This window comes from Colletotrichum godetiae (genome assembly GCF_030913485.1).
Source record: "Colletotrichum godetiae strain CBS 193.32 chromosome Unknown BDP55scaffold_15, whole genome shotgun sequence".
In the NCBI taxonomy this organism is placed as follows: Eukaryota; Fungi; Ascomycota; class Sordariomycetes; order Glomerellales; family Glomerellaceae; genus Colletotrichum; species Colletotrichum godetiae.
In genome coordinates, this window is record NW_026851263.1 from 441811 (window position 1) to 467604 (window position 25794).

Consider the following 25794-nt stretch of genomic DNA (forward strand, 5'->3'; position numbering starts at 1 on the left):
TGACTCTCTACTCTCTCCAATCTGTTGCACCTTGTCTTCCCGAATAGGCCCCAGCAGCGAAGGTTGGGGGCGCAGCCGTATCTTAATGGGAAACACATTGAATCCATCGTTCCATTTTGCACCCTCTTGGCTCCTTTTATTACAATTGACAGCCTAGGCGGCGTACCTTTGACAGTCTATTTTCCAGACGCAACACGTGGAGGCTGCGTTGCGAGTCCAGGCAGCAGAGTGAGCGGATGGACATAATGTGCGCGGTCTGATAAACGCAATAAAGCCGATGTTGCGGCAACATTTAGTGGACAAAAAACTTCCACAATTTGTTGGCCGGGAGCTCACGCGTCGTGTCTTTGCGTCGTCATCCGCGCAGTGCTGCCACACTTTAGTCTTGCTCTAACCACGGCAACGATCTTTACCAAGTGAGTCCCGAACACAAAATACTGATCGATTTGAGAATAATATGCTTCACAATTTTTGGTTTACTGCTGACCTCTCCTCAGAAGCTTTCGAGAGAAAGCCCTTCAGGTGCTTTTCGGCCATGGCATACGGAGCCGCGCGAACCTGTGTTGCCGCTAGACAGACATAGCCCTTCAAATCATCTTCAAAGTCTCTATTACTGAGGAAGCCAGTGCTCAGATTGAACAGCAACCAAAGGATTGTCAACTTGATGACGGAAGCGCTCTGGTGACTAAAAGATGGTGGTAATTGCAAATTGATAACGATACCATGAGCCTGCTAGGCCATATCGGCGCGAGGGACAGCGATAAAATACTGGCACACTCGATCAGACGTCCTGCGGGAAGGCGTTGGCTGTATAATTCTGGCGTAATTAGTGGTGAGCAAGATACTGACTTTGGACGGCAGGGTCTGCCATGCGAACTTGAGCGAACATGCGACATCAAAATGAACGGAAGGCTCGGGAGTCTTGACCGATCGACTGCGTCTGTATTTGATGTCATCGATGTCTCCCGCACTTTTGCCAGGCAAGCTTAGATGCAGCAACGTCACACCAGATCCGTCTGAAAAGGCCTCAGGGAATAAGGCAATCCGCGAAACGTCTTTCCGTCATAGAATTCGGACCCTTTCATCATTTCAAGTCTACCTTTGCTAATGGCACGGACAATTGGCGCCACTTCGTCTCAACATGTGCCGAATCTTCCTTGCCAGCACGGTGCACTGCACCTCTATAACGGACAATTAAGGCGACCTACTTGTCCGCAGTACACCGCTGACTATGAATGACGAGTGGTACATGTGTAGAAAGAGAGGACTCAAAAAGATGGCAAGGCATCGAATCCCAACACCGCGTGTCTCTGTCACGAGAAACCAGGTTCACTGATTATGGAGCTACTGCGAGATACAGCATTCGGACACGTTGTCCGTTTTGTGACGAGAGGTAAACTCAGACAATTCCAATACTACGAAGAAAGAAACCCCGAATTATGGCGCGATTACGTCGACGCGGATAAGACTGCCAACGTCGCCCGTTACGGCCAAGTAGAGCCACCCGAGCATGACTTCGATAAGACCAAGAATGAAGACGACGATGTCTGGAGAAGAGGGCCCAGCGTCGACTCTGCGCGAACAAGAGTGCCTGGTGACGAGGAGTATAACGATTTGAGTGGCACAAGGATAGACCCCGAGAAGGGCAAGAATATCCATCTCGTCGCTTTCTTACCCAACGACCCGGAGGTGAGCACTTGCACCCGAAGCGTGGCGAGCGGAATTGAACATAGGCTGACATGACTTAAGAATCCTCAAAACTGGTCTTTGAAGAAGAAGATCTTTGTGACTTTCCAGATTTGCCTGCTTACGGTTGGCGTCTATGTTGGCTCGGCCATCTACAGTGCTGGTGTGCTGGACGTGATGCAGGTGTTCGGCGTTAGCCAGGTCGCTGCTCTACTTGGCCTCACGCTTTTCGTTGCAGGTTATGGCCTGGGTCCGGTATGAATGCCTATTGTCCAATTGCCCTATTCACACATGCTGACGAACACCGTAGATGATCTGGAGCCCCTTGTCCGAGATCCCACAGATCGGTCGCAACCCAATATACATCAGCACCCTCTTTCTCTTCGTATTACTACAAATTCCCACTGCATTGGCAGTCAACTTTGGCATGCTGCTAGCCTTCCGATTTATCACGGGATTCGTCGGATCGCCTGTCCTCGCAACAGGAGGCGCAACCTTGGCAGATATCTGGTCACCCAAGAAGAGAGCCTACGCCATCGGAATCTGGGGCGTGGCAGCAGTCTGCTCTCCAACTTTAGCTCCCGCAATCGGAGGATTCGCAGCCATGGCAAAGGGTTGGACCTGGCCTATCTGGGAGCTGATGTGGCTGAGCGGGTTCGCATTCGTTCTTCTCTTCTTCTGCCTCCCCGAGACGAGTGCCAACAACATTCTGTACCGACGAGCAAAGCGGCTTCGGAAGCTCACGGGGAACCAGAAGCTCATGAGCGAGTCTGAGTTGATGGCAGAGGAGATGACCCCGAGGAATGTCATGATGATCTCTTTGGTTCGGCCGTTTACTTTGAACTTCACGGAGCCCATGGTGTTCCTGCTCAATCTCTACATCGCACTTATATATGGTTTGCTCTACATCTGGTTTGAGTCATTCCCTATCGTATTCACCGGCATCTACGGATTCAGCCTTGGGCTCCAAGGAGTCGCATTCATGGGCATTCTGGTTGGTGCCTTGATCGTCATTCCGCCGTTCTTTTGGTACTTGCACAAGTATCTCGAACCACAATTCGACCAAAACGGGGACATTCAGCCCGAGAAACGTCTACCTCCTGCATTCATCGGCGGTTTCGCCATCCCGATCTGTCTCTTCTGGTTCGGTTGGTCATCGAGACCGGATGTTCACTGGATCATGCCAATCATCGGCTCCGCTTGGTTTAGCATCGGGTCCTTCTTGCTGTTCAACTCAGTTCTCAACTACTTACCTGATGCATATCCGAATGTTGCAGCTTCAGTGCTTGCTGGAAACGATCTCTTTAGAAGTGCCTTCGGCGCGGGGTTCCCATTGTTCGCGAACGCCATGTACACCAAATTAGGGGTTCCCTGGGCGAGTTCCCTCCTTGGGTTCCTGTCGATTCTATTTATTCCCATTCCTATCATATTGTACAAGGTGAGTGACCATTCTTTTGCTAGACGGCTTGCAACATTGCTGATTTCGGGCATAGGTCGGTCCAAAGTTGCGTCGAGAATATAGCAGACATGCGCGGAAGGACATCTAGACTACTTCGCATATCACACCAGTCACACGTCCTGCAATAGAGGAATTCAAGTCAAACGGAATCGGGTGATCAATTCAAGACTCATGTGTTATCATATGCATGCTGAGTTCCCAATTTCCTCGTTAATCCCATTGCCTCAAGCTCATGTTATTGAGATGTCTGACTGAAGGTGCCTGCCGCAAGTGGGTGCTTATGGAGCGTCATGACCTTCAGAAAGTAAATTAAACATTGAATAGAGATTAAATACCTGCTTCACTACAAGGCTGTAATGATTCCGGTGCCATATTCTCAAAGATCATATTGCTCAGGCACCTCAGCCTTACTCTCACAACATCGTGCACTTAAATACTGTATCTGAAGAGCTTGTCCTGTTTGTCTGTCAAGTCGCTCTCAGGGGCACCGCCTGCATCCAGGATGACCTCATCCTGGCTCTGGATTTCCTGACCATCGGATTGGGCAGCGTCTCTCTTTTTGTTGTCCTTTGCACAAAGGTATCTGTACACGATGATTTCGACAAACAGCAAGCACCATGTGACAATTGCTGTGACAACACCATTGAAGTATCGTGGCTTCTTAGTCCAGAGCTGAGGTGCGCCAATGCAGCCTGCACAGTACCCGACGAAGAACATTGCGTTGACGATGGCGCGTTTCGTGTTTCCCTTAACGTTTGAGGCCGTGAGTGAGAGAAGGATGGACCAAACAGCTGTGATGCATGATGCCTGTGCCAGGTCAGTAAGCTAGTAAGAGACCGCGTTAAGTATGGTTGACTTACAATCCAGGATGCAGCAATCATACCCCATCCGGCATTGGTTGACAGCTTCATAAGGAGGACGTTGCCAATAAGGGGCGGCAGGATGAGAACGAGAGCTACCAAACTCCGCTGTTTGGGGAAGAGCAGGCAACCGCAGACACCAATCCACAACATTGCAATTTGAACCGCGCCTGTAAACGTATTAGACAAGACAGCATTAAAGGTAATCTACAAGAAAGACGTACCAGATGGAGCAGTGTAAAGCATGGTCTCATACTTGTCGTAGCCAATGCTGTTGATGACGAGTGAAGCAAACTAAAGTCAATGCGGTCAGTTGATATCACAATGTCAAGACTCGGGCGAGACGAACCGTAAGGACTGGAGACTGCATGGTCACCAAAACACCGAACCAGAAAACAAACCAGGTCCTGATGTCAAAGACAGCCTCTTTGAGCTGCGTCATAGAAAAGGAGGTCTTGTCGCCACCTTCGCGGTCCTTGGCCATGCGCATGGACAGAACTTGCTTCTGACGCTCGTTCAAGAACCACGCATCCTTGGGGCCATTGGGCATGAATAGGTAAAAGAGAACGCCCGCGGCAGAAGTGATTGCGCCACAGACGAGGAACAGAACTCTCCACGGGGCGATGGCGTGGGTGTTCTTGGCGATGCCGTACATCAGGAGCGAACCGCAGATTTGAGCGAGGCCGTTCATGGTGATCCAGAGGCTGTCCATTGTCAACGACATGTTACGTACATCGGTGTTGGGAAAGCTTACGCTGTTCGAAGAGCGTGCTCGTTGCTCCGGTACCAGATACTTGTAATCGTGATAAAGGCTGGAGACACAGCTCCTTCGGCGAAACCTAGGAGGAATCGAACGGCGGCGAATCCGGCATAATTGTGCGGGGCTGCAAGACACATACAGATGATGCCCCATATTACGCTGCGAAAGGCTGGTATTAGCAGCTGTATCTAAGAGGGAACAAAAGATGACAGGAAGGGATACACTTACACAGTGACTCCGACGAACTTGGTGAGGTGGAATCTGCTCATCAAGTAGATGAAGGGATATTCCGATACCAACTGGCCTGTCACGCGATAGTTAGACACTAGATAGCCCTGAGGTTATTGCAGATGTACTTGCCGACGTAGAAGATGGAGGAACACCACGAGTATTGCGTGCTAGTAAGATTCAGGTCGGTGATGAGACCGAAAACCTGTGCCGGTCAGCAATTTGGAACCGAAACTGTGACCGGTGTTCCTGGGAGTCGGGCAGCTTACACTGGCGTAACTAAGACTTTGCTTATCCAAGTATTGCAAGAAGAAGACAAAGCACATCTTGAGAGCAGATTAGTCGAGTTGTCCAACAGTTATGGTTACTGAACTTGATTGCTCACCATTGGCAGGATGGCCAGGTCGATCTTGCGGAGAACTTCCTTTTCCTCTTCAGGGGTATAACCATCCGCAAGATCAACAATCTGCCCAGTCTTCTCCTCCATTCCTTCCGAAGGGACGTCTCCGGCCTGTTGCTTGTTCATCGCATCGATCTTGGTGTCGCCGGACGAAGCCATCGTTTCCAGTGCTCGTTTGGGGAATCTTCTGAAGTCAAAGTCAAAACAGCCTTTCTCAACTGCCTTTGCCCGAAAAAACACGTCGAAATCCCACCCTCTCGGAAAACGGCAGAAGTGCCGGTTTTAAGATCCACGAGTTCGTCGTCTCCACATGTCGCATGGCATGTCATCTGTCGACCCGGGGTTATGTTTCCATCCCCCGCACTAAGAGATGCATATCAGGACATTCTCCAGAAATCCCTTCGATTGGATGTGACTAGTGAAGATAGCGGTGATACGGAGGTGGGGCGAGCCATGTTGCCGACGACAAAGGAGGTTCGTGACAGATACCCGACGCGGATATCGGCAACATGGCTTCGTGCTACCAGGTTTCCTATGACAGACTGCCACACTACCGATAAGTCTAGCAACGTCAAATGTAAGTGGTTGATAATGGCAGTATGACGAAGTGCCATGAAATGAAGCCAATCGGCTAAATAAACAACTTGAGAAAAGAGGGAGCAGACATCCGAATTGCAGAGTGGCATTCAACATTTGTAACCTCCTCGCTCCTTTTTGACTTTCCCCTCACCTCCACCTCCATTCCAATCTTGGCGTAGACAACCTAACTCCTCAGAAGTCATCCCACTCTCACAATGGTTACCGAAGCCGACTTGAAGCCCTGGCTCCGTAGCCCCGTCCGACGATACATCCTCACCAACGCCACCATCGTCGACGTGACAGACGGCAGCCTGCGCCCCAATGCAGCAATTCAACTCAAAGATGGCTACATAGACACCATCACCGACTCGACAGACTCAGCTGTCAAGACTGCGGTAGAACAAGGCTTCGAGGTGATTGACTGCGCCGGCAAGTTCATCTGCCCAGGTCTTATCGACTCACACGTCCACTTCGTCGCGGTCCCTGGATTCGGCGATCTCTCGAAAGCATTCGGCAACGCCAACGATGTCTCGCTCCTTCGCCAACCATATGTCGCCGTACAGATGCTGCACCGAGGGTTCACGAGTGTGCGAGACTGCGGTGGCGCGCAGCAGGCACTAAAAGAAGCCATCAACGACGGTGTCTTCCCCGGCCCAAGGCTCTTCATCGCGGGACATGCTCTGTCGCAAGCTGGCGGCCATGGAGACATTCGCGGTGTGCACGATCACTCCGAATGCTGCGGCGGCTCAACAAACGGGCTCGGCAGACTATGCAATGGCGTCCCGGAGTGCATGACTGCCGTCCGAGAGGAGATCCGCGGCGGAGCAGACTTCATCAAGATCATGGGCTCCGGCGGCGTCTCAACACCAACCGATAGAATCGACCACCTCCAATTCACCGGCGCCGAGATCCGAGCTATGGTCGAATGCGCCTCGAACGCGGGCACCTACGTCACAGCCCACGCATACACAACGAAGGCCATCAGGCACTGCATCGATAATGGTGTACGGGGGATCGAGCACGGCAACTTTGTCGATGCTCCCACGGCGAAGCTCATGGCGGAGAAGGGTGTCTATCTTACCCCCACCCTCATCACATACGCTCAGATGGCTTCGCCGAAATGGAAGGGTTATCTGCCGCCCGAATCCATGTCGAAGAACGAGGAGGTGCTCAACGCCGGTTTGGTGGCCCTCAAGACTGCGTACGATGCCGGTGTGACCATCTGCTTCGGCACTGATCTTCTTGGGCCGCTGGGAGCAGCGCAATCGTTCGAGTTCTCGTTGCGAAGCAGAGCTGTCCCGTCACTGGCGGTGCTGCAGAGTGCGACGCTCAATGCCGCAAAGATGGCCGGCAGAGAGGACTCGCTGGGTCAGATCAAAGAGGGCTTCGAGGCAGATCTCGTCATCACAGACGCGAACCCTGTCGAGAATGTGTCCATATTTGATGACCCCGAGGCCCACGTCTTTGGTGTGTTGAAGGGAGGCAGGATATACAAGAGCAGATGGAGCGGTCTGGTGGAGGATGCTGCAGTGCCAGTCAGAATCAAGCCGGCGTTGTGAGATCTGTTTGAAGCTTAGAACATTCGAGGATGTTTATGAGAACAGCAGTAGCTCATAGAGCCGCAAGAACCAAGCTAAATGTTAATGAGGTAAAAGCCGGTGCCAATCATCACCGGCAACCAAATGAGTATTACCTATGCCAAACTGAGCAACGCGTCAGAGTGACCCCGTAGAGTACACGCTTCCTATACCCCAACGCGTGACATATAGGCATCCTTGTGATAAGAGCCAATGAGATAAGAAGTCGGAATTCTTCTCCGCCGGGCTGGAAGGGGACCTGAAGACAAAGATACCTGTTCTGAACAATGTGAGGTAAAGTGAATACTCTCTTTCTTTCACCTCGCTGAACAGCTTCACCTCGACGCGTGATCCCTGCCGCCACAGTGGGGCTTGTTCTTATCGGCAAAGCGTCCGAAATGCGGAGATACCCCAAGAAACGTCCTCCTCCAGATACCTTTCTCTCTTCTACACCAACTTCCTCTCAGCCTTGGATATTCATCCCAGACCTGCGCAAGTCTTGGAGATCAACAAAACCTTCACCCATCATGACGATTCCATGCTCGTCATATGAACGCGACACTTCCGCCAATGGAGTCTCCCGCAGAGCGCCGCCGCCGCCGCCGTAGAGTCCCGGATGCAGTTCGGAAGCGGGCACCCCGGGCGTGTGACCGATGCAAGGCCCGCAAGAATAAGTGCATCGAGACTCCTTCTGGGGTATGTGTGCGATGTACTGAGGGATCTCATCCGTGTCGATTTGAAAGGGAGCGGAGCCCCGCTGGTGAAGAGATTGATGCCTCAGCTGCGACGACAGCTTCGAGAATCACTGGGATAAGGCCTATCAGCATTACAGAGCGAGAGTTGAATCGGACGAACAATGAGGGCTTTTTTACTCTCAACACACCAATGGGTCAAAGGATGAACGACGACTTTTCTCCGGCAGATAGTGCACCCTCAGAAGCCTTCATGTGGCCGCGCTTTTTGTCTCGTCTCCGGGATGCCTTTTGCCTCGACTCCCAGCCTCCATCTGGGGAGCAAGGCATCGCAAGACTGCAATCTCGAATCTCAGATACTCCTCCAGCAGATCCTGCCGAGCTTCGACGCATAAAGAGGGCCGTGAAGAGCTTTCCTCCACGCGGCGTTGCCGACTTTCTGGTGTCGGTCTGCATCGCCTACGGGACCGACATCTTCTTCTACCTGGATCAGAGTCACTTCATGGCGGAGCTTGATCAACTTTACAATGAAGAGCAGTCGTCTTTGAGAGAAGACACCGGATTTGTTTGTCTTGTCTTGGCAGTGTTCGCACTGGGAAGTCAGTGGACAGCGCTAGCTAGGCCAGAGGACTTGAGCAACGCAACATCGACGGAAGATCGGAACTTTGACCCTGGTCGGATCTTCTACAACCAGGCCCGTATTCTGATCTCTGACTTGATAGATCGGCCTTGCATCAAATCAGTCCAGGCGACGTTCATACTGGGCGTCTACCTGATGCCGGCCAGCGCCATCAGTGCTTCCTATGTGTACATGGGATTAGCACTGCGAAAGGCCCTGGCTATCGGACTTCACCAGGAACCTGACGACCCCTCTCTCAGTGATGATGAGAAGGAGACCCGACGGAGGCTTTGGTGGTCGATTTACTCTCTTGAAAGGTAAGTAAGCCTTCTTCTGCTGTACCGTAGCTCGAGACGGGTACTAACAGCGACAGAACGGTTACCATTAAGCTCAACCGACCTCGGTCCGTGGACCAGGAGATCATCACAGCGTGTCTGCCGAAGCCAGTCCCACGAGATACGTCTCAGAAGTTTGACAATGTACAGCACCAGATAGCAAATGCAGCTTTTGTCAGAATCATTGACAAGCTTTCAGAGCCTGGGTTCGTTCACTTGAATCATCCCAAAGTGTCCCATGGCTAATCCACCAAACAGAGCATGGTCGAATACCAATCATTCGCATACAGGAGCTTCAAGACGCTCAATGGACGCCCAGATATCCCTCAAGACCTGGAAAAAGAGTCTCCCGTCATCACTCAAACTACAGAATGTCGACCCAAAGTCATCCAGCTATCGCGCCGTCTTCCACTTACACCTAAACTACTACTTCGCCTGGATCGACATGGGCAAAGTCTCCGTGGTGACCGTCGTCCGAGCTCGTCTACAAGCAATCTTCCACGCAAGCGCCGGCCCCTACGACGTGCCTAGAGACGTTGAGAAATCTTCAGAGGCATGTATCAAAGCAGCCAAAAAGATGCTCGAGCTCTTCGAGGGTCTTTGCCGCGGTGGCAATATGGCGCGATTTTCATTCACAGACTTCCAAGGCTGCAGTATCGCCACCATCATCGTGCTACTTGCTGGAATCCTGGAACGTGATTCGGGGTACGAGGGTCGAGTAGCTTTTGGGCTGGATTGCCTCCGCAAGATGTCCAGCGCAGGGAACACGACGGCAAAGATGGGAGTTCGTTTTGTTGAGGCCCTGCAGTCCATTACAAATGAAGCAAGGTCCAAGCTGGCAATGGCTCGAAGAAGAGAGATGAGCCAGGCTCAAGAGTCTTCCTCAGGACAAGCAGAGGGCTATGGGCGGTGGGCAGAATGGTTAATAAACGCCGAGGTTGTCGGCAGCCCTTCGGGCGATGAGTCTGATCTTGAGCTGGAGCAGTCGGGGCAGCCACCGGCTTCTGCCCACGGTCCGTTAATATCGCCGGACATCATGCTCTCATCGCCGTGGGAAGAAGCAGCAGCCCTTCAGCTGCAAGAGATGTCTGCCTCGGGGTTCGGTATGCCTGCAGGGGAGGGAGTAGTAGCTGACGAAAGCACATTGATGTCTCTGCCTACAGGCGAAGAGGCCTGGCTGCCGTCATTTGCGTGGAATGATGACCAGATGTACTTGATGGGCTTAACCGGCATGGACGGACTAGATTTCATGGGAGGGATTTCATAGCGCTGTCAGTTCATCTGCGTGAGACTTCCGGGGCAGTGGTACATCCAATCTGAACCTTGGAATGATCGCAAATACTCGCAGAGCCGGCTTCTTGTCAACTAAGTTCCCCCTGATTTTCCTCGACTCTTCGGGGTCTGGTCACTCTTCCATCGCCTTCAAGACCTGCTTTCGGCACTCGTCCGAGTGCTTCGAGGTATCGACGACAATCACATCATCCTTGGGCCTATACGGGTTCTCGACCCACCTTCGAAACAAAGTCTCCTGTTCCTCGCGTCCTTGGGATACATCGCCGTCAACCGGAGGATTGCGTACTCCCGTACGCTGACTTCTCATCGCTACTCTCGCCCGCAGCCTCTCATCGAGCACTTCAATATCAACTTCGGGTCTGCACTCGATGTACCAGTACTCAAAACCCGCTCCTTTTGCCAGGGCTGTTCCCCTGGTGATGATTTCTTCGAAGTTACAGGTGCAGTCTACAATGAGGTTGTGACCCTGCTTGAGTATGTTGCCGGCCAGCGCCCAGAGCATCGAGTAAGCTAGCTTCGCAGACTGTTCGAACGGCAATCTACTATCGAGTAGAGAGGATTTGATAACGTCGAGATCGAGGATGGTTGCATTGAGGGGCTTGGCTAAAACGGTCGCAGTGGTGCTTTTGCCCGCGCCTGGCGCTCCCGACATCTGGAGGAACAGCCGCCGTGAAGAAATCGAGGGGTTCAAAGACATCGTTATAGCTGAGCTGATGTAAAGATATTGTGGCCAGTTGGGTGTTCAGGTAACGGAGCACAGAAAGAAACAATTCAGGTTGGAGTTATGCTTTGAATACATCTGTGAAGTAGCTTACTTTATGTATCAGCAAACCCCGTTGAACTACTCGGGAAAACTGTTGTCAGAGCCTGATTTGACACATTCTGCGTCTGCACTGCCACAGTGACGTGTCTTGATCCGCAGCGTACTCCAAGCTTCAAGCCACCAAGGAGGAATGCCGCATTGTGATTTAAGCCTGCCCCATTCATGTCCACAGCAGTTTGAACGTCGACGCCTGAAGTCCTTGCTCTCAGACTTAAACCCTCTCTATTTGGCTTCCTCCTTTTCACTTCTCCATCTAATGACTCCATCGCCATTTCATGGCTTCGGGCTCCTCCGAGTAAGCTCTTGTTCCTCCGGATCCTGTCCAAGGGGAATCCTCCTGTTTCTCCTAGAGAACCCACCCTTCATGATCGCAAAGAGCCCCGGCATGTCCGACCCTGGACCGTTCATGACCATGGACGGGTGCACAACATTGAAGACCGCTATAGCCAGAAGCATCGGCAGGGCTTCCAGGACGTAAAAGTAAGCCTCGTGTGTAATCAAGACATTGTCGATCCCGTGGCCCGAAGAGAACTCGATCAGGCGGTAGACGATCCGCACTGAGATCATGCCAAGGGAAAAGTAGAGTGCCCATAAGAGCGGCTTCCAGGATCGAGACTCCTGCCCTGAAAGCTTGTCCATTCTTTTCAATTCAACCTGGGACTTCAATGCCAGGGCGACAAAGATCAGGATGAAGAACTCTTGCAGTCCGATGCCACCCATATAGATGTGGATTGCCTTCATTTGTTCCGCAGGAGGCGCCGTCGGGCCTGCCATGCTGCCTCCGGTGAGTTGGACGGCAAATGATACGATGTCAAGGGCAACAAAGATCGCCGCAAATGTTGCTGCTGGAATGCGGAGGAGAGAGCGCGAGGGGTGGAAGAAATAGATCATACGGCCCAAGGTCATGTATGCAAAGGCGTTAACCCCTGGAACCATGTTAATACTCTCTTCGACAAATTCGGGAAGAGAGACTTACAGATAGGCGCAAGCAAGATGAAGATCTGAAATACGAGATAGATGCCATTACTTTGCTGGTTTTTGCTGCTTGCCGCTCGAAATACAAAGGCCAGAGTCTCCCATATGCTCGCCATAATGATAACCCAACACCATCTCTGCTCGCCGGTCAGACACTGAATCAATCACGGCGTTTTAGTAGTTGTAGTTAAAAACGTACGGACCTTCTTGTGCTTGGCGGCCTGCCAGATGTGGACGACGGTCAGAACGCCGAAGAGAGCCGCAAACACCGCCGCTGCTGTGAAGCTGGGATAGTAATTCCAGATGGCACCACATTCGCCGGAAGGGATGTAGCCATTAGCGTCGGGCTCAATCGTCTGGACGCATGTTGGGATGGCGATGTCAATGGTTTTTGCTGGGACCGTGACATAGCTATTTGTCACACCGGGAATTGTGATATGCTGTGTCGCAATGAAATCTCCTGTCGGAGAAGATGATGTTGCAGAGGAAGTTGCTGTATCTTGACGTTCTGGCAAAGATCCTGGCAAGGTCGGTGTGGGCGAAGGGCCTGATGGCAGGGCGACGGCAGTAATGGCCGCTGCCAGCATGATCCAAGACAAGTGCATTGTAACGAGTGGTCGAATGATTTGAGACGGTAAGGAGATTTTTGGTTGATAATGTCCGATATCTTCAATCTCATATCCCAGTCCGATGTTCTCGTCGTTCGTCTTTATAACTGAGAGTCTCATGTCTCCCTCACTCGTGTAAGTCGACCATCGTAGTGCCTGGCGATGCACAGCCCCCACGATCGCAACTGTTATGTAAAGAAGCGAGCCGACCAATCATAGCCTCTCGAGAGGCGCAGCATCGTTGATAGCAATGTTAAGTACTCCGTAAGACCCCCCTGCAATGTCAGCACGTAGCTTGGGTGCCACGGATGCGCGTGAGGCGTAGTATTCCCTCGAGAGGTTAGCGTCAGTGGGAGAGACACGCAGCGGGTAGCCCTGAGCGAAAATATTAACTTGAATCATGGCTTGCGCTTCAATTGTACCCGAAACCACTCTTCCTGAACCGTGATAGGTCCGCCGTGCTCCCTCATCAAGAGAGCGACCTTCTTCCACATGGCGATGGCGCCGTTCTTCTCGTGGACGAAGCGGACCCCGTCTTGCATAGCCGAGTCTTTAATTCGTCGTCCTTCCGGTGGCAATGTTCCGTCATCGACGACACTTGCAATATCTTCGTCTGGTCCCAAATCTAGCTCGTGCTCGAACTCAACAATCTTGCGCCCAAAAGCCTGAACAGTGTTAAAGTCCCAGAGGTTCTCCCTCTCGTGCGCAATGGTCTTCATGAGACCCAGAGCAGCGACCCGTAAGCTCAAGGACCGGCACTTGATAAAGACGAATCCCAGCAAGGGGCTGAAGCCCATCTCAAAGGTGAACTTGGCCCGGTCAAACTTCTGCCACATTTCTTGGAAGATGGATTCGACTTCGCGTCCAAGATCTATGATGCGCTGGAACTTGTCTAGGTGTAAATCGTAAACTCCTTCTCCACGAGAGAAACAAGTGCTGAGCCAAATTTTGCCCACGTGCCATTTCATCTCGAGCAACCTTTCGACGAGGCCTTCTCGCATGGCCGCGCGCTGACAGTTATTCGGGGACTTCTGCACCATGTACGCTTTGAATGCCGCAGCCCAGTCATCCAACATCTCGTCCATCTTATCTCTGTCCTGCATTATTGACAGAATTGGCTTGGGATGCGCCTCATCTCCCAGGCGATACTCGTCAGCGGCCCGTACGAAGCGAATCGCCCGCACGAGCAACGGGTCCAGCGCCCCTTGAACCTGCTTTAAGTTGTAGAACGGAGGCACTGGAACTGGGCACGAGTCCGGTATGGTCGGAAACGTTTCTGGTCGAGCACCGAAGAAGAAGGGAAACACTCCAAGGCGACAGAAAGCCGGCTCTAGGTGATCTCGAACGAACCGCGATGTGGACCTCGACCCATTGAGGATGTTGATGCCATGCCTACAGTGGTCGATGGCACTCTTGCATTCGCCGCGGAGCATATCGATACACACAAAGAGGATGCACACGAACAGGACCGTTTCCTGGTTGTTCGTTGTTCGGAGGTGTTTGATCGCCTCGTTGTAGTGCGCGACCGCAAAGGCGTTCTTCTCCGAGTGCCGATCTAGGGGATCCTCGTTGAACTTCTCGTACAGTGAACTGATGGCCAATGCGGCATGTTTCGCAGCAAGCTCCTGGTGAGAGACCTGGGAGACAAGATGGGTCCAGAAGTAACTATCCAAGGGCCCGGACAAGACGGGGGCGACAACCTTGCGGAAGAAACTCAAGGCCCGGAGTTCTGCGTCCGACGCGACCTGGGTCGGAGGCGGATGGACGCGGAGCAGCTGAGCCCATGAATATGTTCCCGTTGGCGGTGTCACATAGCCGTCGCACCTTCGGCCCGTGCTTACGCACCTATTGCATGCCGGGCGTGCTTCATCACATTTGACTCTTCGAATTCTGGGTTGGTTAGCTCTGACATACGTGGAGGAGTGATACCTTGGGTATGCGCGGCCGGTGGACTCACTTGCAGGTTACACAGCCCGTCTTAACCTTTGCTACCCCGAGTCGAGCCATTTGGTTGGGTGGTCAAGTGCAAGTAAACTGGTAGGGCTGGTTGTTGTGTGGTGGAGGTGGAGATGCGCCCTGAGAGACGCGTTTCTCACCTATCTCGTAAAGATGCGAGGTGGCCTATGAAGAGACAGGGAGTCGATAGTAAGTTGTGTTTGGTGCCAGGGAACGAGCCTCCTCAACTAATATAAGCTTGCGTAGTCTCCGCGCCCTCGTGTCGACGCGGAGTAGGTGATGTGCCATGGAACTGAATCCCGAGCCACATAGCGTGACGTTGTCGTTCGACGGTGTTCGTTTCAGAAGCGAACAAGAGAGCCTGAGACCAGAGACGCAGCAGCATACACAGTTTCCCGACGTGTCTTAGTGTCCAGTCCAGGTTCGCAGTGACCACCTCCTCCCTTGCACTCCCGCTCATGTCACCATCAGCCACCCAACCCTACCAGTCACCACACTGCCTACCACAACATGAGAAGATCGGGCGGCCGCTTGTGAAATTAAGCCCCGAATCCCTCGAGCAGAGTCCACTTTCTGCGGGGCAAATGCGACCCGGCCAATCGGGCGCCGTGTACTCTAAATAAAGTGTGCTTATCTAAGTTGTTCTCTCCCTCTTCTTCCTGCGCTTCAGTGTCATCTCAACTTCAACAATGACATGACAAGACACCTTCATTCCTATCTACATACATGATTCCGACAAGCCAGAGTCCAGACGCATTCTCGCGTTACCGAGCGAGAGGAACCTTCAGATACTCACGTCCAAACTCTCGATACCGAGTATAGTCAAGCTCAAGAGCCTCTAGAGTCTAACGAATCACCTCCTGATGAATACGAAACTCTGCTGAAGTGCCATGTCGGTGCTCATCATCAGCGTCCCGCTGGGTCGATGTGGTAGAACGGGAAAATGGGACCGCGAGGATGCGGGAAGCTCCGTGGGCTCCCGAGGTCGGGCCCGGAAAGCAATAGGCACACCGGCCCATTTTGAAGCCACCGGAGATGGAGCGGCGGGATAACAAGTGGACACGATGCTGCCGGACTTGACTGAAGGCAGCTTTTAATTATAAATCATCAAGTCGTATCTTTGAGCTGACCTCCGGCCGGTGATGGTCTCATGCAGCCTTGCTCGACACCCCGCTCTCTTCCAAAGACGCTCGCAGCTCAGCAACGAGCTTCAAGCTTCTGCACCAACGTCACAACTCCGACCTATCCGGCGACTGCTATATAAGGCTCTCCATCCGATCTCTTCCCTCGCTCCGTCTCTCACTAACCTTTGAAGCCCCGCTGGAGCCGGGCAAACGTTAGGTCCTCGACCTGGCCGAGACCCTCCCTCGCGCGCGCGTTCATCATGGCGGACAAGGCGGGATTGCGACGACACCGATGTCCGACCTCCCTGAACCGTCCCCCGCACGCCACGCTTGTCAAGTTATCAACACGGCTCGAAACGCTCAGTCAGACTTTTGCCGCAGCTTGACATGAACAGGCATATCGTCAGCAATCTGCGGTGTACCCTGATCAAGTTGGTAGCAGCGGTCTCCTTCTACAAGGACCTTGGGTCCTGTGGTATTCCCTCTGCGCACAGTGTCAGTGCCTCGGTCATCATTCAATAAGCTGTGGAGGCGTTTTCGAAACTTACTTGAGAGCATCCCATTCATCCCAGGCGCAGTCGATGTCAAAGTTGCGCGCAAGGAACACCAGGACAAGCTTCATTTCAATGACGGCTAGCTCTTGGCCAATACAGGCGCGGCTTCCGAGTCCAAAGATCCTCCAGCCGTGCTTCTTTGGGTACAATGGATCCTCCGGGTCCGTCGTCATCCATCGCTCTGGCACGACCTCATTGCCTCTCGGCCACAGGTTCTCGTTGCGAGACTGCGAACGCAGCCCGTCCCAAATGAGGAACCCGCCGGTGGGATACTGCTCTCCGGTGATGCTATCAGTGATGCGATAGTGCGGTTGTCCGTCTCGAATAACAGGAGGTCCGGGAAACAAGCGCAGTGCTTCTTTGATGACTCCATTGGTGTACAGCAGGGAATTGAGTAAGTGCGGTGACTCTCGTATCTTCTCAATCGCGTCTGCGGGGTCCTTGCCGAAGACTTCGTCATGTTCGGCCCGTAGCTTTTGGCCTACTTCGGGGTTCTTAGCGATGCAGTGAATCGCCCAGCAAAGAGCCGTGGCCGTAGTGTCATGACCGGCAAACATGAAGATCTTGAGTTGGGAGACAACCGTCTCTAAGAACAACTTATCAACGTCGACTACCCCGGCCATTGGCTTCAGAGCCAATTCGATGATGGTCTTAAGACCGTCCTTCTTCTTTGTTCCTTGGAGAGATTGCTCGATCGATGGGAGTAGTTCGCTGTACATTGTTTCCCTGTTCTCTTTGATAGCAGCCAGTCGCCATGGACTGTACCACTTCCAGACGGTGATGATGTTAAAGTGAAGGATACAACGCGCAATCTGGTCCATGAGGGCGCTCCTGAATCTGCTGGGACCGTTCGTCTGTTCATGCAACTCGATGTCAAGCACTGCTCGACCGATGATATCCATCGTCAAGTTGGTCGTGGTCTCCACGAGCGGGAACACACCACCCCAAGAGCCGTCAGCACCAGCTTTGTTTCGTACAATATCGGCGAAGATCTGAACGTCCTCGAGCATTCCGGGCACAAGACTGAGGACATTCTTGTTGCTGAAACTTGGGTTGAACCGCGCGCGCCATGTCTTCCACGGCTCGCCTACCAGACAGGCGAGGTCCCTTGCTTCCGTGATAGGAGCTAAAGCCTTTTTAGTCCAGTCGCTCCGCGGAACGCTGTTGTCGAACATGAAGTGGCTCGCTGCCTCTGTGTGGACAGTGAAAACCAGTGGGGGGCCCATGGGCCACATGTCTGCGTAGATTGCAGAGGGACACGATGTCCGGCCGGGGAAGAGTGTTTCCCAATTGTCAACGATGGCTTGAGGATAGTAGAGGAAGGATCCGTCTTTGGGTAAATGCGAGGTGAGCTTCATGAGTAGGCGCAAGTGGCCGAACAGAAGCGAGTGGGGCATCATTGGCTACTCTCTGGTTAGAACCTCAGCTTCTCAGGTGTGCTTGGAGACTTACAACTCCCTGTCTCTGAAGCTTTCGGAACTTCATTCTCTCTTGTATCATTCGGGCGAAGACGTAACCGACACCAAGCGCTGCTGCTAGGCCAAAGAGGCGCAACATCATTGCCCTAGGACCCTCGGCCTCGGAGATCGCGAAGAAGCCCATTTGAGCGATCTTCCTTCAAATATGCCAGTAGAATCTGCGGATTATTTTCCCAGTCGCTCCCGCGGCTCATGCCATAGACCAATGCGAACCACCGCCTCTCTTATACATGTACATACGGGAGGACCCGTCAAGGATGGGCATATGCCGCAATCGTGAAATGACAAAAGGCAGGGCCACCATTGGTTCCGCGATCGACTACCCCTCTCATACCAACAGTAGTATCGCAGGCCGAGGAACAAGACCATGAGAGAGAGTCGGCCGCCTTCTTCATATGTGCATGGCCCCGCGGCACTCTGCATCGGGATTCTCCATTCTTCAGACTTGGCTTTGCAGAAACGGGTCGAGAAAGCCGTTACTTGCGGGTGCCTTGTGGGAATTTTGGGCGGGGATCTGGCGGCTTCTGGATCTCCGAGCAAGGGTTGTGCAGGGCCTCCAAGCGTGAACTGACTTATCGTATTCGTGCCGTTGGTCGGTTGGTTCGTTTGGTTCTTTTGTATATGTAGTGTAACCATGGAACGATCGACGGCGGATACGTGATGTGTGCTCGTGTGCAGATATTACTGCCACACAATTCTGGATTATTACCAAGCTTGTGATCTTGATAAACTTCGGGTGTTGCTCTCTGAACTTTTTCCTTCGAACTAAGCATTGAAGAGGTTGTTCTAAGAGTCGTTTTCTGTACTCAGTACTTATTGAGAGTTCTGGACTCAAACGGCCAATTGACGGACTGTCATCCTCTACTCTTGAATCGGGTCTCCCACAGCCATGCGAATCACCATTTGAAAAGCCGGCATCTCTATCATCCAAGGCGGTACATGTTAACGTCAATCATTGGATGAGGGATATCAACTTCGCCGCATGGTGACTGGTGACATGAATTCCACATCAATAGACTCTAGGCACATTGCAACTTCGGCGTCTGGGAGCTTTCACGAAGAAAATAAATGCTCATCTTAAGCCCAAAATATCAGTCTGTGGCTAAATATGATCTCGGAGGGGGTTCATGATGTTGCGGGGTGAGTCATCCGGCCAGCTAACTAAGGTACCTAGTACGGAGAGACGTTATGAGGCACAGCCCGATCACAGAAACGCCTGCGAATCATTTCTGTTGAAGACACGTTAAGAACCCGCCGTGTTCTGTCAACATCGCATTCTTTTCATTTTAGTGCAGACTGGATTTACAGCAGATCTACCGTTGACTCACATCGCAAAATCTTCTCCAGCCACATCCGGAAAAGCCTAGAATTCAGAAACTAATTTCTGAGCTGTTGCCAACAGTTGAAAATCCGACATCAATGTCAGAAGTCGATCCGTCAAGTCCACACATTATTGCCTGTATGGCCAGAGCTTCTGCAGAGCTCAACACCACCCTGTCACCGCCCAAGGATGTAACCGCTTTCGGCGACAACCCAGCGTTGAAGAACGAGCTCCTGGGTCTACTTCTCCAGGGGAAGAAGACGTCTACGACAAACTGGCCAATCCCAGAAACGCTTCATTGGTCAGTCGGTGACCTGTCCGTCATACTTGATGGCAAAGCCGAACCAAGGGCGATCATCAGAACCACGTCGTTCGAGAGGTGCAAATTTCGGGATGTAAGGGAAGACTTTGCACTCGCTGAGGGAGAGAGCACTTATCAAGAATGGAGAGATGGACACATGCGGTACTTTAAGCGTAGCGAGGATTCAAAGGACTTTAGTGAAGACGCTGAGGTGCTGTGCGAGTGGTTTGAAGTCGTATATCCTCAAATTACGAGGAAGTAGAGTTGAGGAAGCCACCAGACCAGTCGGAAGAGAAAGAATTAGCAAAGTATGAAGTCAACGTTCAGAAACCGTTAGAAGTCCATCGAAATAGTCCTCCAGCAATGGAGGTCCCTCTAAGAGTGTTGCACAGCAAAAGTTCTCTTCGCCCATAGCTTATTGTCATAAAATGCAAAAGGGTTGGGCCCTAACCAGGATTCGAACCTGGGACCTCTCCCAGACGTGTCTTGTAGACCCTAAGGGAGAATCATACCGCTAGACCATCAGGGCAGATGAGCTCGAAATGAGCTGCTTGTTGTTGACGGCAGCGTCGAGATTGAAAATTATGTTGGATTTGTGGATGCAATAGGGCTTTTGACGCCGGTGGGATGGTTTGGGGGCCGAAATGAGGATCCGCGGGCCGGGCCCGGACGCCCACAACCCGGAGGGTCCGGCTTTGGTGTGCCGGAATCCCGTGGTGTAGTGGTCCTTTAATCTGGCCAGCGGGCGCGGGTTGAGCTTGAAAACTGGCGCAAACTATGCTGCATATGAGGCAATTTGTGATGGAAACGCAGCAGCGAGGCCGCCTGTCTTTTTACACCAATGAACATCGAAGACTCAAGGGTGAATGATGAGTCCGTACTTCCTTCATGTTGGCTGCATTCAACAATCTGGACGCGTCGAAGGCCTGCTCCTAGACGTGCTCAGATTCCGACCCCAGGATATCATCTCCAGATACTTGGTCTTATTTCCAAAATCCCCGATTATGGGCTCCTAGTCCAGTTCCACGCGGGATTTGAGGTCCCGCTGTTTGCACCCCACGTTGGTGTGGGCATCTTGCATGGCAAGTTTTTCTCGCGTGTTACTGCACCTCTTAGGGGTTGATAGTGATACGGCATTCCGGCGCGAAGATTTTGGAAAAAGTGTTGAGACTATGAGTCCTTGTACAGTTGAATTGAGAGTACCGTATTGTGTGATTTCCCTTGAAACCTGATCCCGTTGAGGTTGATCTTCTGCGCCTGTTAAGCTGGAAATAAAACCACATGAGTACTCCGTATTATTAGAGTCCTACCAAATCCTGCCAGCCGCCAAGCGAAATCAAGTTATTTTTGTTCTATCATGCCAGGTGTGGAGGTGAGCCGAGCCTGCGGTATGTTCTGCGGGACTCGTGAGACGGGGGACGGGGAATGCGGAGTGGCCCTCCGGATGCAAGATTTTGAGAACGGAGCAAATCGAATTCGGACCTCAGGAGCACAGATGTGGTTTGAGACTTGAAAATTGAAGGCTCTTTCGGGGCGAAAGGGTGCCGTTCTGCTGCACGCGTGCAGAGCTGCGAGAGTCTCAAAGATGTCTTGGGCGCTTGCATTCCAGTCAGGTCCGGTTTTGGATCTTCAAGCAAAACTGCCATTAGCTCTCTCAAGGCGGAAGCAAATTACGTCGAGTATTTACTAATGAGCCGGGAACACAGCTGCATTTGTGCAGAGCCATTCTCAAAGGCTGGACTGATGCAGTTGAGGTGTTAGAGCTCATTCTCGCTCGAACCCGTGCCGTTACCGACCATGTTCGCATATCATGATGAATGCGCACATCCAATGCTTGAATTGATCAGGCAATGGGAGGAGAAACTTTGAGATCGATATTTCTCGCAGACAACCTTGATGTCGCATGGCTTCTTATAGGATTTCGCAAAGTCATTTTGCACCTCCTAAGAAGGGTTGCTCCAAAAACTCGTGACTGAAGAAAACACTCAATCAACAGTCATCCTACGAACTACACTTGTGAAGCGGCCTGTATGATGACGCTCAGCTATGGATTGTCGATTGCGTTCCTCGCAACGGCGTACGCTGCAGTTTTGCCGTTGCCACGCCAGGCCGACAGTCCCTCAATTTCTAGCATTGTAATATTCGGTGACTCGTTCAGCGACAACGGTAGGTGATTGATGGTATTTGGAACTTCGAAGGGCTTGTGTCGAGGAATTAAAATGGCTGATGGAATGCAACTTCTAGGAAACGGTGCTGCTCGAGTATCGAATAATGCCTGGCCTACAGACAAATAGTCAGTGAACTCCTTTGCCCAACATGATCTCCAGACCAGTTGATGTAACAGTCAACCCAGTTACAAGGGTCGCTTTTCGAACGGCATGGTCTGGGCGGAATACGTAGCAGCTAACCTCTCACTACCCCTCTACGACTATGCGGTCGGAGGTGCAACGACTTCGAATGATCTTGTCCAGGGTTACACAGGCGCAAAGGGAGATATTGCAGTACCCTCTTTGGTTGACCAAGTCGTCTCGTTCTTGGAGAAGATGGTGCCTCAAGGAGGAGCATTTGAGGTGTCCGATTCGAAGGCTATGCAAAATCCCCTACTGGTCCTATTTGCTGGTGTCAATGACGTTTTGTTCAACGCCAATATCAGTGCTTCGCAGTCGTATCAAATTCTTCGCCAAGCAGAAGCACAGCTACGTGATGCGTACCCTAGTGCGAAGGTCTTAACTCTATCGCCACCAGATATCTCCCGACTTCCGTATGGCTTCTATTTGGAAGGTGATTTGGCAAGAAGCCAGTTGCGAGCTTTCGCCGACCAGCTAGGAGAACTACTCGACGGCTCAAAGACAGGAGCCGTCAACGTTGATCTTCGGCCGCTCTTTGACGACTTTGAGTACTATGCCTCGCCTCGAGCGTACGGATTTGATCCGCTGGGAAAGTACGGCAGTTGCCTCGAAGGTGCATATGGCGAGACGCCAAACGTGACGATCTGCGGAGACCCAGAGAGGCGGGTATACTGGGACGAATACCAGTGAGTTTTCGCTAGCTTTTCTCTTTGTTTCTTGTTCCGAGCCGAGTTGCCGTTTACCCAGTCTTCAGCTCTCATTCTGACGTCGTGCAGTCCTACAACTCATACACACTCGTGGATTGCCAAGGAGGTTCTAGACGTTCTGAGAGGACCGTTCTGATTACCTCTTGTGGTTGAGGGAGCGGGAGTTGGAGTTCCGAGGTTGTCGGTTTCGGCATGAATGAGAGAATGCAAGTGTACGGGGGCAGTGTAGAAGTTTTCTTGGAAGCGGTTTTACAGAAAGAGAGATGAACAAAAGCGAGACATTGGATCAGACGAAAGAAGCAAACTCGCTGGCCCAATACCAAGTTCCAGTTCCAACTTCGGCCCATGACAAGGGCACCCTCGCAGGTCTGTCCTGAAGAGGCGACGGCATCCCTACCCTGCCAGCTCCACTTGACCCAGCTATTGTTGACACCAATGCTCTGTGTCAAACAAGCACAGACGAATTGTTTGCGAGCTGAGGATAGTGCCTCCCGCCGGTTGCCGCTGACAAAGATGCTTCCTTCAGGGGCGGAGTTCTTGGATTATCGTCAAGCTGCTCCGAACACAAATGTGCTGACCATGGTGACATGAAAGTCAGACAGGCTGAACTGGATCTGCTATGATATGTCATGGAATAGAAACAAGCTCAGAGTGCTGAACTAATTTTGGCTGTATTCTCTCTGGAGGTTCATGCTTCGCACTTGCACGATTGATCTCCATTCATCCATATTGGATGGCGAATCTCGAGTACAGTATCTTCACATGGTCCACAAGTCTTGGCAAGGCTCGCTGTCACTGGAAGCACGGCACGAAATTCAGGCCCGGCGGCCGCGTCTTATTCTCTGCCCATGATAAGCGGAAAATTGAAGCAATGACGTGGAAACAATTTGGCTTTAAGCGCTCCTGCGTTCCCGAAGCCGGACTTCCGGGCTAAGTGGATGAAGTTATGGTTAATTGGTTATTTGGTGATGTAGCTCAACGACAGACGAAAAGAGAAGCAATCTCGGAGGCGTCTCACCGATCAATGTCACAAGCCGTTGAAGCAGGGCGAGGCAATTCGCCAATATCGCGGACATGACTTCCCGAAACTGTTCTTTGCAGTTAGTTGATCGTTCCCTAACGCCGCGACTCTCCTGAGGCCTAGGAGTTTCCATCTCACGTTGCCGCCCAGAATTGTTTTGTTAAGGCTGGTCCCTGTGCAAGCATGTCCCCTGGCCTCATTTAAGCGCGACGTGCTGCCATCTGATGACGCGTAACTAAGACATGGTCCGCCCCCGGTAGACAGGCAGACTAAGCAGCGTCCCAGGGACTTTGCATCCCCGTTAAAAGAAAAACAAGTGAAAACCCCCGAACTAGGAACAACGGCACCGTTCCCCTCGCCCCAAAATGTAAAGGTGAAACGAAGACGACGACGTCTCTAATTTACAGCAAACGCCCCATGGTCGGGAAATAAGGGAGCGGTGGAGACCCTAGACCCGTCTTCCTTGAAACACACGGCCGTGATGGGCTGAACATCGAAGCCCAACCACTCATAGTCTCCCACACGCACTCCAGTCATGTCCCAATCCTGGAGAAGATCTGTTGTTCCTTGGTCTGGTCTAGAACCCTCGAGGCTCGAGCAGTTGCTAACTTGCTGCAGTGAGCGAGCACTGTTAACTCGCTGAGCTGCGCGCATCCACCATCCACACCATCCACCCACGCAGCATCCATCAAATCCTGATCCCGCGGCGGAAAGCTAGGCCAATAGTTGCCAAACTCCTGTTACCCCTGAGAACCCACCCGTTGGAAATTGACAGCAATATGGCGCCCATGCTTTTCACCACTGTTCTGTCTTGATCGAAAGCGGGAAAGTCGGGCCACCCTCTTATCCAAGCTGGAGCTTGAGCCGCAGACAACTACCGAATAGTGGCAACTCGTCCGGGGCCAAACATGGTTCTTGCTCTGCTAAACGCCCACATCCCGCCGGGCTGGGTCGACTCCCCTTGTCGATCTGTGTCGTCCGATTGCGCAACGGTTCACCATGTTGCTCCAACTTGCTCGACTAAGTTGACGCCATCCTAGCAAACCATGAGCCAAATCAGTGGCGGATGGTAACCGGGATCCCAGACGTCGAGATCGATATAAGTTGCAGCTTTTCTCCTTCCAAGGCCAGTTTCCTTTGTGCTCTCCATCCCACTCCATCTTCATCACTTTCATTCCAAACACATTGAAGCTAGTCTTCTGTTCCGTTCTTGATACCAAGCCTTTCATTCGTTCCTTCGAACCACATTCCTTACCAACCTTTCCCACCTCACAAAACAACCTCTCAGTCATTCTCATAACTCAGACAAAATGAAGGCCAACGTTATCGCCGCTACCATCCTTGCCGCCTTCTCGGCTGGCGCTTTCGCTCAGGACCAGGAGGCCGAGTTCCCCACTGGCTTCCCCACCGACCTCCCCTCCGGCTTCCCTACCCAGGTCCCCGGTGCTGCTAAGCCCTCCGGCGGCTTCGGCGGTGGCTTCCCCGGCTTCCCCTCCGGTGGCTTCCCCACTGGCTTCGGCGGTGCCCGCCCTACCCAGGTTCCCGGCGCTGCTGCCCCCTCCGGTGGCTTCGGCGGCAACTTCCCCCACTTCGGTGGTCACTCCGGCTTCCAGACCCGCACCCGCGGCTCCTCCGAGGAGGCTGCTGGCTTCGGCGCCCAGGCTGTCGAGACTCCTTTCCCCACCGGCACCCAGTCCGGCGGCGCCCGCCCTACCGGCAAGGGTAAGGGCAAGGGCAAGGGCAAGAACCACGGCACCGGTGCTCTCCCCTCCGGTGTTCGCCCTACCCAGGTCCCCGGTGCTGCCCAGCCCTCCGGCGGCTTCGGCGGCAACTTCCCCGGCTTCGGTGGTGATGCTCCCTCCGGCGCTCCCTCCGCTGAGCCCACCTCCGCTTAAGCGACAACAACTTCTTCGACGATAACAAATTCGGCTTATGGGTTTGACTTGGACCACTTGGTTCAGCAAACGGCTTTATCTGGAGCGTGTTTGGACGATTTCTAGTGATGGAGGATGTGTTTCATTTCTTACTACTCCACGTGGAGCTTTCACTGTATAAATACAAAAGCCACTTGGAGTAGCTGGCTGGTACAT

At 52.4% G+C, this 25794-nt stretch overlaps 11 protein-coding genes and 1 non-coding gene across 12 annotated transcripts; 6 read left to right on the plus strand and 6 right to left on the minus strand.

Moving 5' to 3' along the window:
• Window positions 1-1338: 1338 nt before the first annotated feature.
• Window positions 1339-3233, plus strand: BDP55DRAFT_549789 (multidrug resistance protein; the record flags this gene model as incomplete). The annotated part of the gene is made up of 4 exons (XM_060568959.1): window positions 1339-1689; window positions 1750-1941; window positions 1997-3124; window positions 3180-3233. The coding sequence occupies 4 exons, from the start codon at window positions 1339-1341 to the stop codon at window positions 3231-3233; spliced, it is 1725 nt and encodes a 574-aa protein (XP_060431121.1).
• Window positions 3234-3574: 341 nt separating this feature from the next.
• On the minus strand, window positions 3575-5519 carry BDP55DRAFT_727367 (major facilitator superfamily transporter; the record flags this gene model as incomplete). Its single annotated transcript, XM_060579299.1, has 9 exons — window positions 3575-3952; window positions 4006-4175; window positions 4230-4299; window positions 4355-4709; window positions 4760-4924; window positions 4994-5064; window positions 5130-5198; window positions 5263-5319; window positions 5379-5519. The coding sequence occupies 9 exons, from the start codon at window positions 5517-5519 to the stop codon at window positions 3575-3577; spliced, it is 1476 nt and encodes a 491-aa protein (XP_060431122.1).
• Window positions 5520-5913: 394 nt separating this feature from the next.
• Window positions 5914-8000, plus strand: BDP55DRAFT_660032 (amidohydrolase). The gene is made up of 2 exons (XM_060574589.1): window positions 5914-6088; window positions 6172-8000. Exon 2 carries the CDS (start codon window positions 6188-6190, stop codon window positions 7529-7531), a length of 1344 nt encoding a protein of 447 aa, XP_060431123.1. The 5' UTR covers window positions 5914-6088; window positions 6172-6187; the 3' UTR covers window positions 7532-8000.
• A 119-nt stretch (window positions 8001-8119) lies between these two features.
• Window positions 8120-10462, plus strand: BDP55DRAFT_549419 (Zn(2)-Cys(6) binuclear cluster domain containing transcription factor; the record flags this gene model as incomplete). Its single annotated transcript, XM_060568927.1, has 3 exons — window positions 8120-9177; window positions 9234-9401; window positions 9454-10462. 3 exons carry the CDS (start codon window positions 8120-8122, stop codon window positions 10460-10462), a joined length of 2235 nt encoding a protein of 744 aa, XP_060431124.1.
• A 69-nt stretch (window positions 10463-10531) lies between these two features.
• BDP55DRAFT_92743 (P-loop containing nucleoside triphosphate hydrolase protein) lies at window positions 10532-11385 on the minus strand. Its single transcript, XM_060581321.1, has one exon. The coding sequence runs from the start codon at window positions 11183-11185 to the stop codon at window positions 10601-10603; it is 585 nt and encodes a 194-aa protein (XP_060431125.1). The 5' UTR covers window positions 11186-11385; the 3' UTR covers window positions 10532-10600.
• A 199-nt stretch (window positions 11386-11584) lies between these two features.
• On the minus strand, window positions 11585-12873 carry BDP55DRAFT_727371 (RTA1 domain-containing protein; the record flags this gene model as incomplete). Its single annotated transcript, XM_060579300.1, has 3 exons — window positions 11585-12237; window positions 12288-12423; window positions 12490-12873. 3 exons carry the CDS (start codon window positions 12871-12873, stop codon window positions 11585-11587), a joined length of 1173 nt encoding a protein of 390 aa, XP_060431126.1.
• A 419-nt stretch (window positions 12874-13292) lies between these two features.
• Window positions 13293-14901, minus strand: BDP55DRAFT_727372 (C6 zinc finger protein; the record flags this gene model as incomplete). Its single annotated transcript, XM_060579301.1, has 2 exons — window positions 13293-14784; window positions 14852-14901. The coding sequence occupies 2 exons, from the start codon at window positions 14899-14901 to the stop codon at window positions 13293-13295; spliced, it is 1542 nt and encodes a 513-aa protein (XP_060431127.1).
• A 1433-nt stretch (window positions 14902-16334) lies between these two features.
• On the minus strand, window positions 16335-18130 carry BDP55DRAFT_630626 (cytochrome P450 4V3; the record flags this gene model as incomplete). The annotated part of the gene is made up of 3 exons (XM_060572177.1): window positions 16335-16497; window positions 16523-17880; window positions 17981-18130. The coding sequence occupies 3 exons, from the start codon at window positions 18128-18130 to the stop codon at window positions 16335-16337; spliced, it is 1671 nt and encodes a 556-aa protein (XP_060431128.1).
• A 1106-nt stretch (window positions 18131-19236) lies between these two features.
• BDP55DRAFT_660043 (PUA-like domain-containing protein) lies at window positions 19237-20092 on the plus strand. The gene has a single exon (XM_060574590.1). The coding sequence runs from the start codon at window positions 19426-19428 to the stop codon at window positions 19888-19890; it is 465 nt and encodes a 154-aa protein (XP_060431129.1). The 5' UTR covers window positions 19237-19425; the 3' UTR covers window positions 19891-20092.
• On the minus strand, window positions 20071-20157 carry BDP55DRAFT_t134. Its single transcript has one exon. It is a non-coding gene; the product is annotated as a tRNA-Pro (tRNA).
• Window positions 20158-21358: 1201 nt separating this feature from the next.
• BDP55DRAFT_703252 (GDSL-like Lipase/Acylhydrolase) lies at window positions 21359-22994 on the plus strand. Its single transcript, XM_060577955.1, has 4 exons — window positions 21359-21794; window positions 21873-21921; window positions 21982-22662; window positions 22753-22994. Exons 1-4 carry the CDS (start codon window positions 21659-21661, stop codon window positions 22817-22819), a joined length of 933 nt encoding a protein of 310 aa, XP_060431130.1. The 5' UTR covers window positions 21359-21658; the 3' UTR covers window positions 22820-22994.
• A 2020-nt stretch (window positions 22995-25014) lies between these two features.
• On the plus strand, window positions 25015-25599 carry BDP55DRAFT_727376 (uncharacterized protein; the record flags this gene model as incomplete). Its single annotated transcript, XM_060579302.1, has 1 exon — window positions 25015-25599. One exon carries the CDS (start codon window positions 25015-25017, stop codon window positions 25597-25599), a length of 585 nt encoding a protein of 194 aa, XP_060431131.1.
• Window positions 25600-25794: the final 195 nt, after the last annotated feature.

Bases quoted from the DNA above. Each gene is read 5' to 3' on its own strand.
- BDP55DRAFT_703252 (XM_060577955.1), top strand. From the start codon at position 21,659: ATGATGACGCTCAGCTATGGATTGTCGATTGCGTTCCTCGCAACGGCG. The intron at 21,922-21,981 runs GTCAGTGAACTC...CAGTCAACCCAG, and splicing joins GCCTGGCCTACAGACAAATA to TTACAAGGGTCGCTTTTCGA. The intron at 22,663-22,752 runs GTGAGTTTTCGC...GACGTCGTGCAG, and splicing joins GTATACTGGGACGAATACCA to TCCTACAACTCATACACACT.
- BDP55DRAFT_92743 (XM_060581321.1), bottom strand. From the start codon at position 11,185: ATGTCTTTGAACCCCTCGATTTCTTCACGGCGGCTGTTCCTCCAGATG.
- BDP55DRAFT_660032 (XM_060574589.1), top strand. From the start codon at position 6,188: ATGGTTACCGAAGCCGACTTGAAGCCCTGGCTCCGTAGCCCCGTCCGA.
- BDP55DRAFT_660043 (XM_060574590.1), top strand. From the start codon at position 19,426: ATGTCAGAAGTCGATCCGTCAAGTCCACACATTATTGCCTGTATGGCC.